The sequence below is a fragment of the Callorhinchus milii genome, unplaced genomic scaffold, assembly GCF_018977255.1.
Source record: "Callorhinchus milii isolate IMCB2004 unplaced genomic scaffold, IMCB_Cmil_1.0 Scaffold11, whole genome shotgun sequence".
Classification (NCBI taxonomy): domain Eukaryota; kingdom Metazoa; phylum Chordata; class Chondrichthyes; order Chimaeriformes; family Callorhinchidae; genus Callorhinchus; species Callorhinchus milii.
In genome coordinates, this window is record NW_024704752.1 from 9,568,336 (window position 1) to 9,581,922 (window position 13,587).

The 13,587-nt window shown below is 37.8% G+C and overlaps 1 protein-coding gene across 8 annotated transcripts in view; it reads left to right on the forward strand.

Moving 5' to 3' along the window:
* Positions 1–13,587, forward strand: part of lrch3 (leucine-rich repeats and calponin homology (CH) domain containing 3) — a 47,452-nt gene that overhangs the window by 13,478 nt on the left and 20,387 nt on the right. For 6 of the 8 annotated variants that reach the window (XM_007902051.2, XM_007901734.2, XM_007902125.2 and 3 more), the window contains exons 2-13: positions 462–606; positions 1,034–1,160; positions 1,968–2,073; positions 2,828–2,964; positions 3,150–3,262; positions 7,227–7,320; positions 8,022–8,136; positions 8,501–8,646; positions 9,533–9,609; positions 9,922–10,002; positions 10,609–10,663; positions 12,968–13,129. In XM_007902051.2, coding sequence (XP_007900242.1) covers positions 462–606; positions 1,034–1,160; positions 1,968–2,073; positions 2,828–2,964; positions 3,150–3,262; positions 7,227–7,320; positions 8,022–8,136; positions 8,501–8,646; positions 9,533–9,609; positions 9,922–10,002; positions 10,609–10,663; positions 12,968–13,129 — 1,358 coding nt within the window. The remainder of the gene's footprint in view (positions 1–461; positions 607–1,033; positions 1,161–1,967; positions 2,074–2,827; positions 2,965–3,149; positions 3,263–7,226; positions 7,321–8,021; positions 8,137–8,500; positions 8,647–9,532; positions 9,610–9,921; positions 10,003–10,608; positions 10,664–12,967; positions 13,130–13,587) is intronic. The other 2 variants (XM_007902260.2, XM_007902002.2) reach the window with 2 other exon arrangements.

Genomic DNA, 13,587 nt, shown 5'->3' on the forward strand with positions numbered 1-13,587 from the left:
CTATCTAAAACTTATTTGACTTTTATCAGAAGTCACTCATTTCCTGACAGAGTGGCAGAGGAACAAAAGGTCTTACTTACATAATGGAAGCTCATTGATAGATAACTCAGCTATACATGGGGCTCACCAATCATTTGCCTCTTTTGCGGCTTTGTACACACACAGACCCACTCAGCCAGAAAATAGCTATATACTAATTATGTAATTCATATTTGATCATCCATTGTTCATTGTATATTTTTGTGTAGTATTCTGGAGCCTTAAATGAACCATCTTTGATCTGCAATCAAATAGCCAACAAACAGTGAAGTTGCTGTCCCTATACAACAACAACTTGCATTTATGTAGCGCTCTTCACGCAGGGTAGCATCCGAAAGCGCAGACTCCCCCAGGTAGTTCTTAAAGAATGTCTTTTGACTTTTTCTCTCCTCTTCTCCCCCCCCCCCCGCCCTTTATTTCAGATCTATCCAGGAATAGACTAATAGAAATTCCTTCTGAAGTTTGTTACTTTGTGTCATTGGAAAGCCTTAACCTGTATCAGAACTGTATACGAAGTATTCCAGAGACCGTTTTAAACCTACAGTCTTTAAACTTCTTAAATATCAGGTATGTGAGTTTTCATTTTTTTTGATACAACCATATAGTCTAAAAGGTTTATTGTTTTGTTGTAAACTGAATAAAATGTAATTGTTTTACTTTATGGTTAATACCAGAATTACTCTAATGGTGTGAAATTTAGCATCAGTACCTAATCAGTCATTCTAAGGAAATGTGCAGAAGCCTAACAATGAATTAAGGGATCATTTTACATCTTCGTTTATTGTGCATTAACCTAAATACTTGCTGTGTATTGGCTTTAAATCTCATGTTTTATATAAATCCCAATTTCACTCCACACCAGTAATAGCTTTGATATGTTCCATACTTAATGATTTCATATTTTGTTGTTGCGTAACTCTGGAAATTTTATTTGATTTTACAAGCTCTTCAATTAGAGAGACAAGCTTATTGTTTTGTATTTTCTTTTCCACAGTCGAAATCAACTCACCACATTACCTGGACATATCTGTCATCTCCCATTGAAAGTTCTAATAGCAAGTAACAACAAACTAGTATCACTGCCTGAGGAAATAAGATTACTGCGACACTTAACCGAACTAGTAAGTACAGGGAGAGTCCCATTGGTTAACTGAAGTGTTTTCTCAGTTTTTAGAATGCAGAATATTTATTAAGCACCTCTATCCTTTTTATTCTTTTTTGTTGGCTTGCCTGCCTTCTCTCATAGTAGTCCCATCGATGCTTCTGATGTGTTGATAAAAAAAAAATTGTTATTAACCTTTGTTTTTTTTCATGCTTTTCTACCCTCTTAATCTACCTTTTTTAATTTGCTTATGTCTTTTGTATTTCTCCTGCTTTTGTCAATTGCTTGCACTGGCTTCCATATCTAAAATATTAAATTTACATTACAGTGTTAGAAAATATTTATTGAAACATTTAGGAGATATGTTGATACAAGTATTAAACTGTGCAAAGACGATGTACTTTGCATTACACTTCCCTAAAGCAGCTTTCTTCGTTGAGAGTTTAATGTTTCCATCAGAACTTTTTTTTAGTCCTGGACTTTATAAATTCAGGGTTTTTGAATGCTGTGCATTTGTCTGCATATGTAAGTGTTTTTTAAGTAAGGCATTGCAAACTGCTGTCAAGTTGAGAGGAAATGTCTAAGACTGCCCTGAGTCCCTGTGTTTATCCTGTGTGTGTCTAATTTCCTGTGAGAATCTAATCTGGCAAATTGACACTTCAGCTGGTATAGCTACTGCAAAAATAAGAAAGTCAGCAAGAAGGAAAAGAGAATGAATTCTTAAAGCAAGGAGCTGCTCTGGGCTCCAATTAGAAATTGTATTTAAGGAAGCCCAGTTTCAGGTAAGCCAACCGCATGTAAACTGGTTTCTTTTTCTGTTCTGTAGGATGTCAGCTGTAATGAGATACAGGTTTTACCACCACAAGTTGGGAATCTGGAGATACTAAGGGATCTGAACATCAGAAGGAATCATTTAGTTACACTACCAGAAGGTTGGTCCTTTTGTGAACAATAACCCGTGCCAATTTGTGGTTCTTATTAACTCAAAATCATAAAATTGCTTGGTGTATGTGCCAAGCAGATATTCACTTAAAGTGTTCCATTAGCTCCAGAAGCTTTCTTGCAAGCTATGTGAGCAACAGTGTAATGACTGTTCACATATGAAGCATTACTTACTGTAATTCAGTGCCTTGGGACATCCTCCTAACGTGAAAGGTGCTTTACAAATGCCATTTTGTTGTTGTTTGTTGCAATACATTTACTGTTGATGATTCCAAGGTCACAGTTAGAGGATAGCACTTTAAATGCCTTAAAGTCCACACTCGCACTGTCCCTAAACAACACTTGAGAATTCTAGGGGGCAGGGGGAAGAGGAAGGCTATGGACTAGTGTCTACAAGCAGCTGGGCTGGGAGTGCTGAAACCATGTCAACTGTAAGACCCTTACAGAGACTACACTTCATCTCTGTGATCCAGGTTGAATTGCTTCAGCTTCCTCTGATATTTAGTTGCTTTAAAGAGTTCTAATTACCAAGAATGTTCTTGTAATCGATTGTGTTTTAAATTTAGGATATATTACATTTAATTCTGAAGGACTCAAGTAAACCCCTTTGCTTTAGTGAAAGTATTGGTGAGCTCTTAAGTTCAATTTCAATTAGATTTTAGATTCTTGTTGTAGAGTGTATTTAGAGCACAATTCTGCTATCTGCTGTGCAGGATTCCAGCTAATAACCTGTTTCTTTATTAGAACTTGCAGACTTGCCACTTGTGCGACTGGATTTTTCTTGTAATAAAGTTACTACAATCCCAGTCTGTTACCGAAACCTTCGTCACCTACAGACAATCGTATTGGATAATAATCCTCTACAATCTCCACCAGCACAGGTTAGTCTGTAAACAGGAGGATTTATTTTATTTTACATTTCACTTACTGTATTAAACCTTGCCCACTTCATTGGCCAACTTCATCTGGTGCTTTTTGTTCACCGTAAGTGATGCTATATTCACCGATCTGTTAACCAATGATATTGTTTTATGAGCTCCATAAATATGTTTTTTTCTTCTTCTAGATTTGTATCAAGGGAAAAGTCCACATATTCAAATACCTGAATATCGAAGCATGTAAAAGTGTGCCTGACCTGCCGGAATATGATAGAACCAGATCAATTGGTTTCAATTCATGGTTAGTATTCAAAGTGTTTTAATGTGGGAGCAAAAATAAATAAGTAACAAAAGTAGCCCTGAGTAGCAATATTGGTACCCAGGAGCATGATATGTGCTGGAAATATGGGGCTCATAAATAAATGGTGGAGGGATATATTGGCATCATTGATGGCCCTATCCACCCCACCATCGGCAGATGGGCTTTCAGCCACTCTATCCTCCCGTTCTGGAACTCCATCCTGGAGTCCCTCCGACTCACTCCCTCACTACATATAAGCAAATTATATTCAGGGAGGGACAATGGATGAAAAATGTACATTCAGTTTTCTTCCATGAAAATGTTGCTCTTTTAATTCAGTCTGTATTTGATGGTAGTAGACATCTTACACTGCAATTTAAATATACTTGGCTCTTAACAAACTGGGTATGATTTAAAAAGAAATAAATTAGCTTCAGCAGTTTGAAAACTGACAAATCAAGCACCTTTTTTGTGTGCTCCACATGATTCTCATAGTAAAGTGAGGTAACAGAAGCAGTCGTCAGATCATAGAATTTTATAGCACAGAAGGAGACCATTTGGCCCATCATGCTTGTGTTGGCTCTTTAAAAGAGCTACCAACAAATCCCATTCTTTTTTAAGTACCTATCTAATTCCTTTTTGAAAGCTATTGTCGAATTTGCTTCCACAAGCCTTTCAGGCAGTGAATTCCAGACCGTAGCAACTCTTTAGGTAAAGAAAAATCTCATCTCCCCTCTGGTTCTTTTGCCAATTATCTTCAATCTGTGTCTTCTGGTTACCAACCCACCAGCCAGAGGAAATAGTTTCTCCCTATCTACTCTTATCAAAACCCCTCATAATTTTGAACACCTCTACCAAATCTCCCTTCAATCTTCTCCAAGGAGAATAACCCCAGTCTCTCTAGTCTGTCCACATAATTGTAGTCCCTCATCTCCGGTATCATTCTTGTAAATCTTCTATGCAAGCTCTCCAAGGGCCTAACATCCTGCAGTTTTGAAACCCTTTAAAAAGGAACAATTGAACCAGAACGTCTCACCTATCTAAGATGTGTGTGGCAGGTTTTGTTGAATGATGGTAGACTATCATTTATACATAGTGACATGTTATGTGTCACTTGTATGTAGCTCCAGGCTTACCTGTAACTTTTATATATAGTGACAGGTTTGTGGTTCAGGAAGTTTCTGACGCTTGCTGTACTGCCATCTTGCCATATATCATTTGACTATCAATGTTGAGCTCTGAGAGTGGCCTGGAGCCCTTGCATGGTTCCAACCTCCTCGTTGTCTGTGCAAGTCAGGAACGTGATGTTGATGGGTAGTGTGGTAGTGTTTTTAAGATAATGAAACGTTTTGAGAGAATTAATAGTGGAAAACTCTTCCTGCTGTTAGGGATTTGAAGACAAGAGGGAGTGAATTACAATTGTGAAGTAAAGGAGAAGTTTGGAAGAACTTATTGCTTTAGAGGGCTGTCAGGATACCGAATCATATGTCACGGTGGCTGTTGGAACACAGTTGATTGGGGAATTTAAAAAATAATTGAACAAATACATCCAGATGAATGATTTTAGAGGAATTGGGGTGGATTGAGACTTGGAGGAGTGAACAATTACAGGAAAAAATGGGTCAAATGGACTCCCAATTATGTTATACATTTCTATGGTTCTATGTGTAAAAGTAAAGCATTGTCTTTAAGACACTTACAAGATCTCACCTTATTAAAAAGAAAGCAGTCTTATAAAAAATATTCTCTGCTCCTGGTGTTAGTTGATTCTCCAGTTTGCCACTTTCTATCTAAGCAGAAGAAGCAAATAATATGAATCGTCTGCAGATGCCAAGAGTTCAGCTAATCCTGCAGACTGTTGTGAAATGACTGCATGTCATGCTCACTATTCATGATTGAATTACTTTAGTTCATCTCAACCAAAATTATCTCTTCCATAAGCTTTCTAAAAATTCTTGTTAGTAACTGGTTTGAATTGTAAAACACATAGTAAGTATAAAACACTGCCTTATAGTCCCCTTCCAGAGAAAGCCGAGTATAGAAATAAAACATTACATTCTGTTATAAGTGGTTTGTCTTCTGATTTTTAGCTTGAAGGCTTTTTCGTATTTTGTTATTATAGTAGAATGCAATTGAATCTAAAATTGTTGCAGACAAAGCACAACATTTCATGATCAGTTTACAAAAAACATTTTGCTTTCAACCTGTCTCAACACAGGAAAGTGGCATTGGCAAGCAGCAGTGGTTAGTGTTCCAGGTTAGGAGTTCTGTCTGGGTATGCGAGAGCCTGCTGAGAGTTCTTCAATTTGTCTGCATTTTCAAGCTGTTGGTGACAGCTGAGATATTGTCTCACATCAGCAGTGGTATACCTGCCAGATTCAGGCCCTTTTTGCTTGCCCAGAATTCTCATTGCACTATTAATGCAGTTAGATGTAATGGAGTGGGTCCAGTGCTATTGTAACTAAATTCTAAGACAAGAATCCTGCTGGGGGATTACAGAAAAGTCTAAGATTTTTTAAATGTTACATTTTAAAAAAAAACTTCTGAATAGCCTTCAATGTATTTTCTTCATTTCATTTTAATTGGATACTGGAATTCTGGAAAAAGTAGATCAGTTGCCATTCAAGATTAGTCAATTTCTGTAACCTTCATGGGTGCCAAGATTTCTGCAGTGAGAGAGATCAGCGATTATACTGGGTCTATGTACAAGTAGGTCTGTTCTTAAATTGACCAACACAGCATGGAATCAATTATGAAGCTTGACACATCTGGGCGAGGGAAGGGAAAATCCACGCAGCGTTTCTGCTGTTGATTATTATCAAGTGTTTTGTAGATGTTTGGTGAGGATAGGATTGGACTCCAATGGCTGAAGCTCTCTGTCTTAGCTTAGTGTAAAAAAAGTTGGTTCTTGGGCAAAGTACCAAAAGACTGCTGGTAACCATGGAAATGTGTCCCAAGTATCAGCTGCTGCCTGTAAGAAAAGGGGGGGAAAAAAGTAATACATGAATTTAGGATTTTATTTCTGTTGCCTACCTCCTAGAGATCAAGCCTGTGATCCAGTTCTCTAAAGAGACATACACATAATTAGCAAATACTGTATTTATGATCAAGAAATTACGTAAATCAAGTAACTTTTCTCCTTTTCTGTTTGAGGTTTCTTGGCAATGATTTTCGAGAGGCTGACTTCCTCATGTGCAATTGGTATGATTACAGCTTCATAACAAAAGGATGTTAAAATAGGGTTTCATCATACTAAAACAAAAATGGGGAAGGGGAAAAACCAATGGAATGAGCTGTTCCTTCCATAGTGGTAAACCTCTTAAAGATTGTGGTGTCCCAGTGTTAGCCGCAACATTTGTAAACTGCACTAATGGGGTTAAAATCCAGAAGCAAAGCAGTAAGGAAAAAGAAAGCTTGGATCAAAAGCTTATAGTTAATGTATTCCTGCTGTTCTTGTGTAGTGTATTTGTATGTAGCATGTTGCACCTGAATAGTCAGACAATCTGTCGTGAGCACTCTGTCCTTTAAAAATAGTCATGAGCAGGTGTAAAACGTGGCACCAATTTATTATGTGATTTAGTTTTCTTAGTAATAGGCCCTCTCCCAGACTAGTCCATTGAAGGTCAGCAATTCAGTGTAGGGAATCATTGTGTTGTAACCATCTGTTACTTCAGAGTCGGGCTCTAAAACAGGTTGACTAGGAAATCCAGCATGCATCACTTAGATGCTGACATGTGCAGCTATAGTTAAGGAACCATTTGTTAATAGATATTGATCTGATATTTTCTCATTTAATTTGCTGTTAACTAACTAGAAATGGTCCGGTGTGGTCTCAGCTTGTTAATCTTTAAGAGTGAAATTTCAATATTGCTAATAAATAAATGCTTCTGATTAGTTTCTGTATTTTTTTCAAACTTGCTCATCAATTAAAACTTGGCTTGTTTGGTGTTTTCTCTTTTTAAAGTCATGAAGACTATATCTTGGGCCGACCATATGGAGCTCTGGATTCTGGCTTCAACAGTGTTGACAGTGGCGATAAGAGATGGTCGGGAAATGAGGTGAGTTAATCTGGTACTTTTACAAACTAATCTCATGCAAACTCTCAGAGCATTAGGATACTCTTAAGAATGGTGAGGGGGTTCTTTGCGTGTCAGATACCTGGCTGACCAACATAATAGATGATTTCAGTGGTGCGCTCCAAGGCACACATGCTAGTAGAGGGGTAACAATGCTTCAACTTAACCTGTATTAACTTGTAAGTTATTTTTGCTGTCAAGTCTCGCAACTCTCCCAACATTTTTACCAATTGGTTGGCCTCTTTCTGTGCTATCTGGACTGTCAGCTTAACCTACCAGCTTGTCTCTCCTTCAGTTATATAATTTATCAAGTTCTCCCTTGTGTCGCTCCATTCATTGACATGTGTGAAAATATCTGCTCATATTTTTCTCACCTTTCACATCACTTCAACTAGCCAATTCTTCTCCATACAATATTCTTTTTCTCTTGTTCTGCCTTTTTACCTCTCTCCCAATTCATTACTTGGCTTGCCATTAATATTATCATATGAATTTCTCTTCAAATTTGCGATATCCATTCGAATGAGGATCGATTGTGACTGCAGCACTAGTTCCAGGATTATAGCTTTACACATTCAAAATACAGCATCACTAAGAATTGAAATAACCCTCATGTCAGATACATAGCTGAAACTTTAGCTACCTTTTGATGTATCTATGAAACCTATTGTCTCTTGTTGCAGCCGACAGATGAGTTTTCTGACCTCCCACAACGAGTAGCTGAAATTGCAAAAGGGCAACGACGGGAGGTTCAGAATCTTGAACATCGAGCAGCACCATTAGTGACAAATGGAGCAGGTAATGATAATATAATAATCCTTGCATTTGATATAGTGCTTTTCACGTCTTCAAGGCATCTCAAAGTGCTTCACAGAATGTACTGTAAAGTGATTTGACTGTATATTTGTGGGTGAAACGTAGCAGCCAGGTAAGTTGAGAGCTTGCATAGTCATTGGGTGCTGCAATGGAGAGTGATTTGGTGGGTTTGTACGTTGCTCGATAATATATAACATCTAAAGTTAGAAAAGCTTGGAAACTGACCTGATGGTTCAATAATAAAGATGCCATCCAGAGTCAGGAATGCCTTGGGTTCAGTCATTGATCTCTGTTAAGCTAGCTGATCTTAACAAACATTTACAAATAACTTTTGTCTTTGTACCAGTTGAACATGACTTGGACCAGATTGATTACATTGACAGCTGTGCTACAGAGGAGGAAGAGGAAGTAAGATTGTCGAAGGGGGCAGATTCCAGCAGCCTCAGTTCACAGTTCATTGCATATATAGAACGACGGAGTGTCAACCATGAGGTAACCTCTTCCCGAGATCCTTGACTAGTGACATTGCTATTTTTTGCAATTATTGAAACAACTATAAACAAACACCTAGCTCTCCTCATACACAACATAAAGTGAGCTCTACCTGTTTAGATGAGCTCTGACATTAAAAGATCCTATGGCACTATTTGGGAAAAAAGAAGGAAGTTTCGTCCATTTCCCAGCCAGCTGTTTGTGACATGTTGATGTGCCCTTAATGGCTAGCGCATTCACCTACACAGTCACCACACACTTAACAGTAAAATCCCATGAAACACTTTGAGATGTTTCGACCATGTGATAAAGTGCTATATCAAATACAAGGATTATTAATGACTCCTTTTTGCTGTACTCTGTGTGTCTGTTTTTTCTTTTGGACTGCGCACACAGCTCTAGTAATGGACAGGTCTTTACACAGCTCTGGTGATGGGTGCTCACACACCTTTGCAGGTTCTCAGTGCTATGACAGCAGGTGTCCAAACAGCTCTGGGGTGGCAATATTCAAGCAACTCTGGTGGCAAACCTTTTAACTTATTTTTAATCACTTTTATAACAACTTTTATTTTTACAGCGCTAACTTCTTCACTAGAGTTGGTTGAACCAAGTTTTCTTTTAAGATGTTGGATAATCTCTCCTGAGACTGTGTAGTATTTTATTGCTATTTTCTGATCTGAAGTTTATGGGCAGTTAACACAAATGTCTGTGCCTACCATTCAAACATACCAGTTCAAAAAGAGCATAGTAAATTCTCCGCATTTCACATACTGGTAGATCTTGGGAACAGTTGGAAATTGCATCTCATGGGTTCACAGTTGCACTATTTTGAGAAAAGGCATGAAAATGAATTGTTCTAATGGTGAGACTTGCTTCTCTTCTAAAGGGATTTCTAGTGAAGCCTAAGGCCATTGGGGATGCACACCGAGCCGAAAATGGAAGGAGCTGGTCGCAACAGTTCAGGTACTGGCTTCAACATCATCTTGTAGAGAATGAGAGGAAAGTGACCGCGAGTTTGATTGAATACTTAATAACACTATGGATTTAATAGCCCCCAAAATGGCTTGATATTATGAAATAAAACAGAAAAGGGAGAGAATTTGACGACGCTACCCTCCAAGGCTTTGGGTTGCATGGTTAACAAGATCGTGAGAAGAACTCCTGCTTTCAGGGACTGGTCAGCCCTTTAAGTCCTGCTGACAAACTAGGAGTAATGCTGCTTATTCTGCCTTATCCAACATATACCCCATACTGATTTTATGCATTTTTTTTTAGGAATGAGCCCGTTGTTTCACGGAGACCTGAAACCTTACAATTGTGGCAGGACAGTGAGGGACAGCAGACACTAAAGGATCGGTAAACTTAATTTAACACTAATGATTGATTGCTTTAAAGGGGAAGGGCAATTTGGTTGTGAAACTTACTGTGCTGAATAATGCAGAAATGTTAAACTGAGAGTGACTTAGTGATGACTGTAAGATTACTTCGAAAGTATGAGTCTATATCATACTGGAATCATGTTTAACATTTATTGTTGTTGGGTGCTTTTTTTAAAAAGGGGAAGTTGTGTATGCCACTAAAGAAAACTAAATTAGCTATGTTTGAACTGCTGTCCTGATCTATTCCACCAGTTTAACAAAAAGGGTTGATTATTCGGGTAGTTTGTCCGCGTTGAGTACTTCTGCTTCTTCCTTTAATCTTGACGCAAAGAAAAAAGCTGAACTGATTGCTGCACTAATTTTCCAGCCAGTTCAGTAACCAAGTAAGTAATTTATGGTGAAAGTAATACCACTAGAAAAATATTCCTGATTCAGTACAGTTTTACTATTTATAGTTTGAAAATTACATAATATTGTCTTTATTTTTCTTCTATGGTTGAACGGTGATACAAAGATTGTGAACATCTTCCTTATTTTGTCAGTTAGCAACAAAATGACAGGATTTCTTTTACTTTTTTTGCAGTGGATTTTCAGAAGCCGGCTTGATGTCTCAGCCTCCATCTAGTGGCCAATATCAGGTAATTATAACAGATGATAATACAGTATTTAAATAGTTTTTTTATTTGTGTCATCTGTTTGGGCAGTTTGTATAATGTCTGGAACAAAGTCATTTTGATATTACTCTCAGCTTTACTTTTGTTAACTTGGAGCCAGCCTCCTGGGTCACCAAGAGGCAAAGCTTTTTCCAAAGCCCAGTCTTTTTGCTACATATCTGATATGACCATTCATGCTCCCAGCAGACATAATGTAAACTCTGCATAGGCTGACAGAATGTTGCTACTGTACACAAATGAAATTTTACAATATAGTTTTTTTGTTTTGTTCTCTGAAAGTCAGTGGACACCAGAATTTATTTTGAAATAAATGACACATTCCAAAGAGTTTGACAAATGTTTTCTGATTGTACATGAAGCAGTGATGTCAACTGGGATTAAACTCACTGTTTTGTAATGTGTCTAAAATGCTGGATTGTTCTACTCTCTGGGCTTCTTGCTCTCTCCAGACCAAAACAGAGTTTTCTCATGAAGAAGGCTTCATATAACTGAATAGAAATATCTTTCTGACTAAAGATCATTCTTTTATTTAAACCTGATTTTGGTTAATAGTTTAAGATTACACAGCCTGTTCAGAATATAATGTCTGTCCAGTCTAGTAGATTGCAGTACTTTTTTTTAAACAAAATCTATATTTATTTGTTGATAAATATTTATGCTTATTACAGTACATACAGTATATCTTAATACTGTACTGATACCATTAGCAGCAGCCAAGTATACAGTAAGTCACCTCATTGGCAGTGCATGCATCGGCAAAAAACAGAATTCTTATTGACAAGCACGCTTATTTGGCAGCTCAGGTTAGGGACATGTGTAATAGAGATACTCTGGAATTAGGCAAGTAGGAGATGCATTCCCTCAGGGAAGGAGTGCACATTTCATTCCAATAAATATCTCAGGACGTTCTAAGCATAAGTGGGATGCATGGAAGTCTAAGTATGGTTTGGATGCTCTTAAGCATGGTGACATGTGTCAAACATCAGCTGATCAAAAAAAATTTTATACTCCAATAGAAGGTGTTGTCTCCAATGTTCTTTCTCCTTATGGTGAATGCTTTTTGACTATACGGTAGGTTGACATGATCCTGTTTTGTTGGGGGTTTAAATTGAAAATTGTGAATTTTTCTCTGATTAATGACGCATATGTACGTTTTCGAAATAGTTGTGTCTAAATCCAGAAAGAGAATGCCATTACAATTGTTTTTCTTCCTACTGATCCAAATATATGGACAATGAATACTAGAATTGAAAATGATTGCTCAGCATTCCCTCATTTTCTCAAGAAACTAAACCTTGTCTTGAGAGTAAACTCCCACAGTTTTATATCTCCTAATTACAGTGCCCTCGATGTGTCAAAGTTTCACACGATAATGAAAGCAAGAAATTCTGTGGAGGTATTAGTCAAGAAGAAACAAAACTTTTTTGTTACTTTTGTTGGCAGACATTTGGCACAGACTGAGATAAGTTGTGAGTGGTCAGGGAGTATCTTCATGCAGTTATATACAGTACATATGAGTTGAAGCAGCATTGAAGTGGCAAGATAGAGACGAGTGGAGGGATTGTAGGGTATCTAAACCATAGGTTATCTGAACACAGTAACAGAGTGATAATTTTATGTTGGGTGTGTCCGTGAATAATGAGCACCTGAAACAGATCTAATTTCATGAAATTGTGTTTTCCCCTAAATAAACTTAAATCCATTTTCTCTCACACTGAATGTATTAGTTGGGTGTCTGTTTCACTCAGGGACCTCATCTAAATGGTCATTCATGTGTAAAACTACAGCGAGTGTTGACAGGCTATTCCACAATGAGCATCACAGTTAAATCTGTTCTCATCTGACACAATATACATGTGCATTTCAGCAGGGTTTATCATATTGCCAAAGGCGAATATTTTGTGAAAATAATGCTTCAACTCCTTTTATCCTGACCTCTTTTGTTTTGTTGGGTCACGGTTTATTGATCTACTGATGCACTACATTACACAATCGTTGGAAATGACTAGGTGAGATGAGTGGCAAATGAGGCTGGTAAGGTTCCTCCTCAGAATAGAAAATTAGTAGGTAACTAGGCACCTTATATAGGGTTACAGTGGGATCGAGTGAAATGGGACATGTCACTTGACCAATGTAAAGAGGCAACAAGAATTCTTAATTGCAAATTCTCATTGTTGATGCGTTTAAGCTGCTAAAGGAAACCTTGCAACAAATTAGATCCAGATGGCTGGTGAGCAGATTAAATGGTTTAACTGCTCTGCTTGCCAGACATCAAACGTGGGCTGCACAGAGCAAGAGTTGCAAAGGAGACGCGAGCATCTAGTAGTGGAACGGACTCGGAGAGAGGCTCAACTCGCTGCCCAGCAATACCAGGAGGAGAGAATTCGAACGAAACAGATTCAAAAAGAAGCTGTCCTCGACTTTGTGAGAGTAAGTTCCAGTGTTTGAAAGATAGCTGTATAGTCCTAGTTAAAGAAAACCTATAAATTGTGATTTGATGTCACTGAAAATATAGGTGAAATTTGTGACACTGAATTTCGATCTATTTCAAAAAAAGTTCCAGAACCTATTTTTTCCCAATTAATTTTCTTCTCTCTCCTCATCTACTGAAGAAGCTGACGTCCTGGAATATAGTTCAATGGCCACCTCCTGAGGTTCAGCCCAAGCTGCCTTTGTTCATGTTGTTCCTTCAAATGAAATGTTCAGTCAAGGTCTCTTCTCGTTCAGGCGGATATACTTCATAGCAGTAGTGTTTAAACAGCATAGTTCTTATATTTCCAGTAGATGTCAATACTACCAGATAGTATTATTATATGAGAGCCAGCCAGTATCTCAAAGTTTGTCAGATCAATGGAACAGATAAGAAATGAACCACAATCACCATAAAT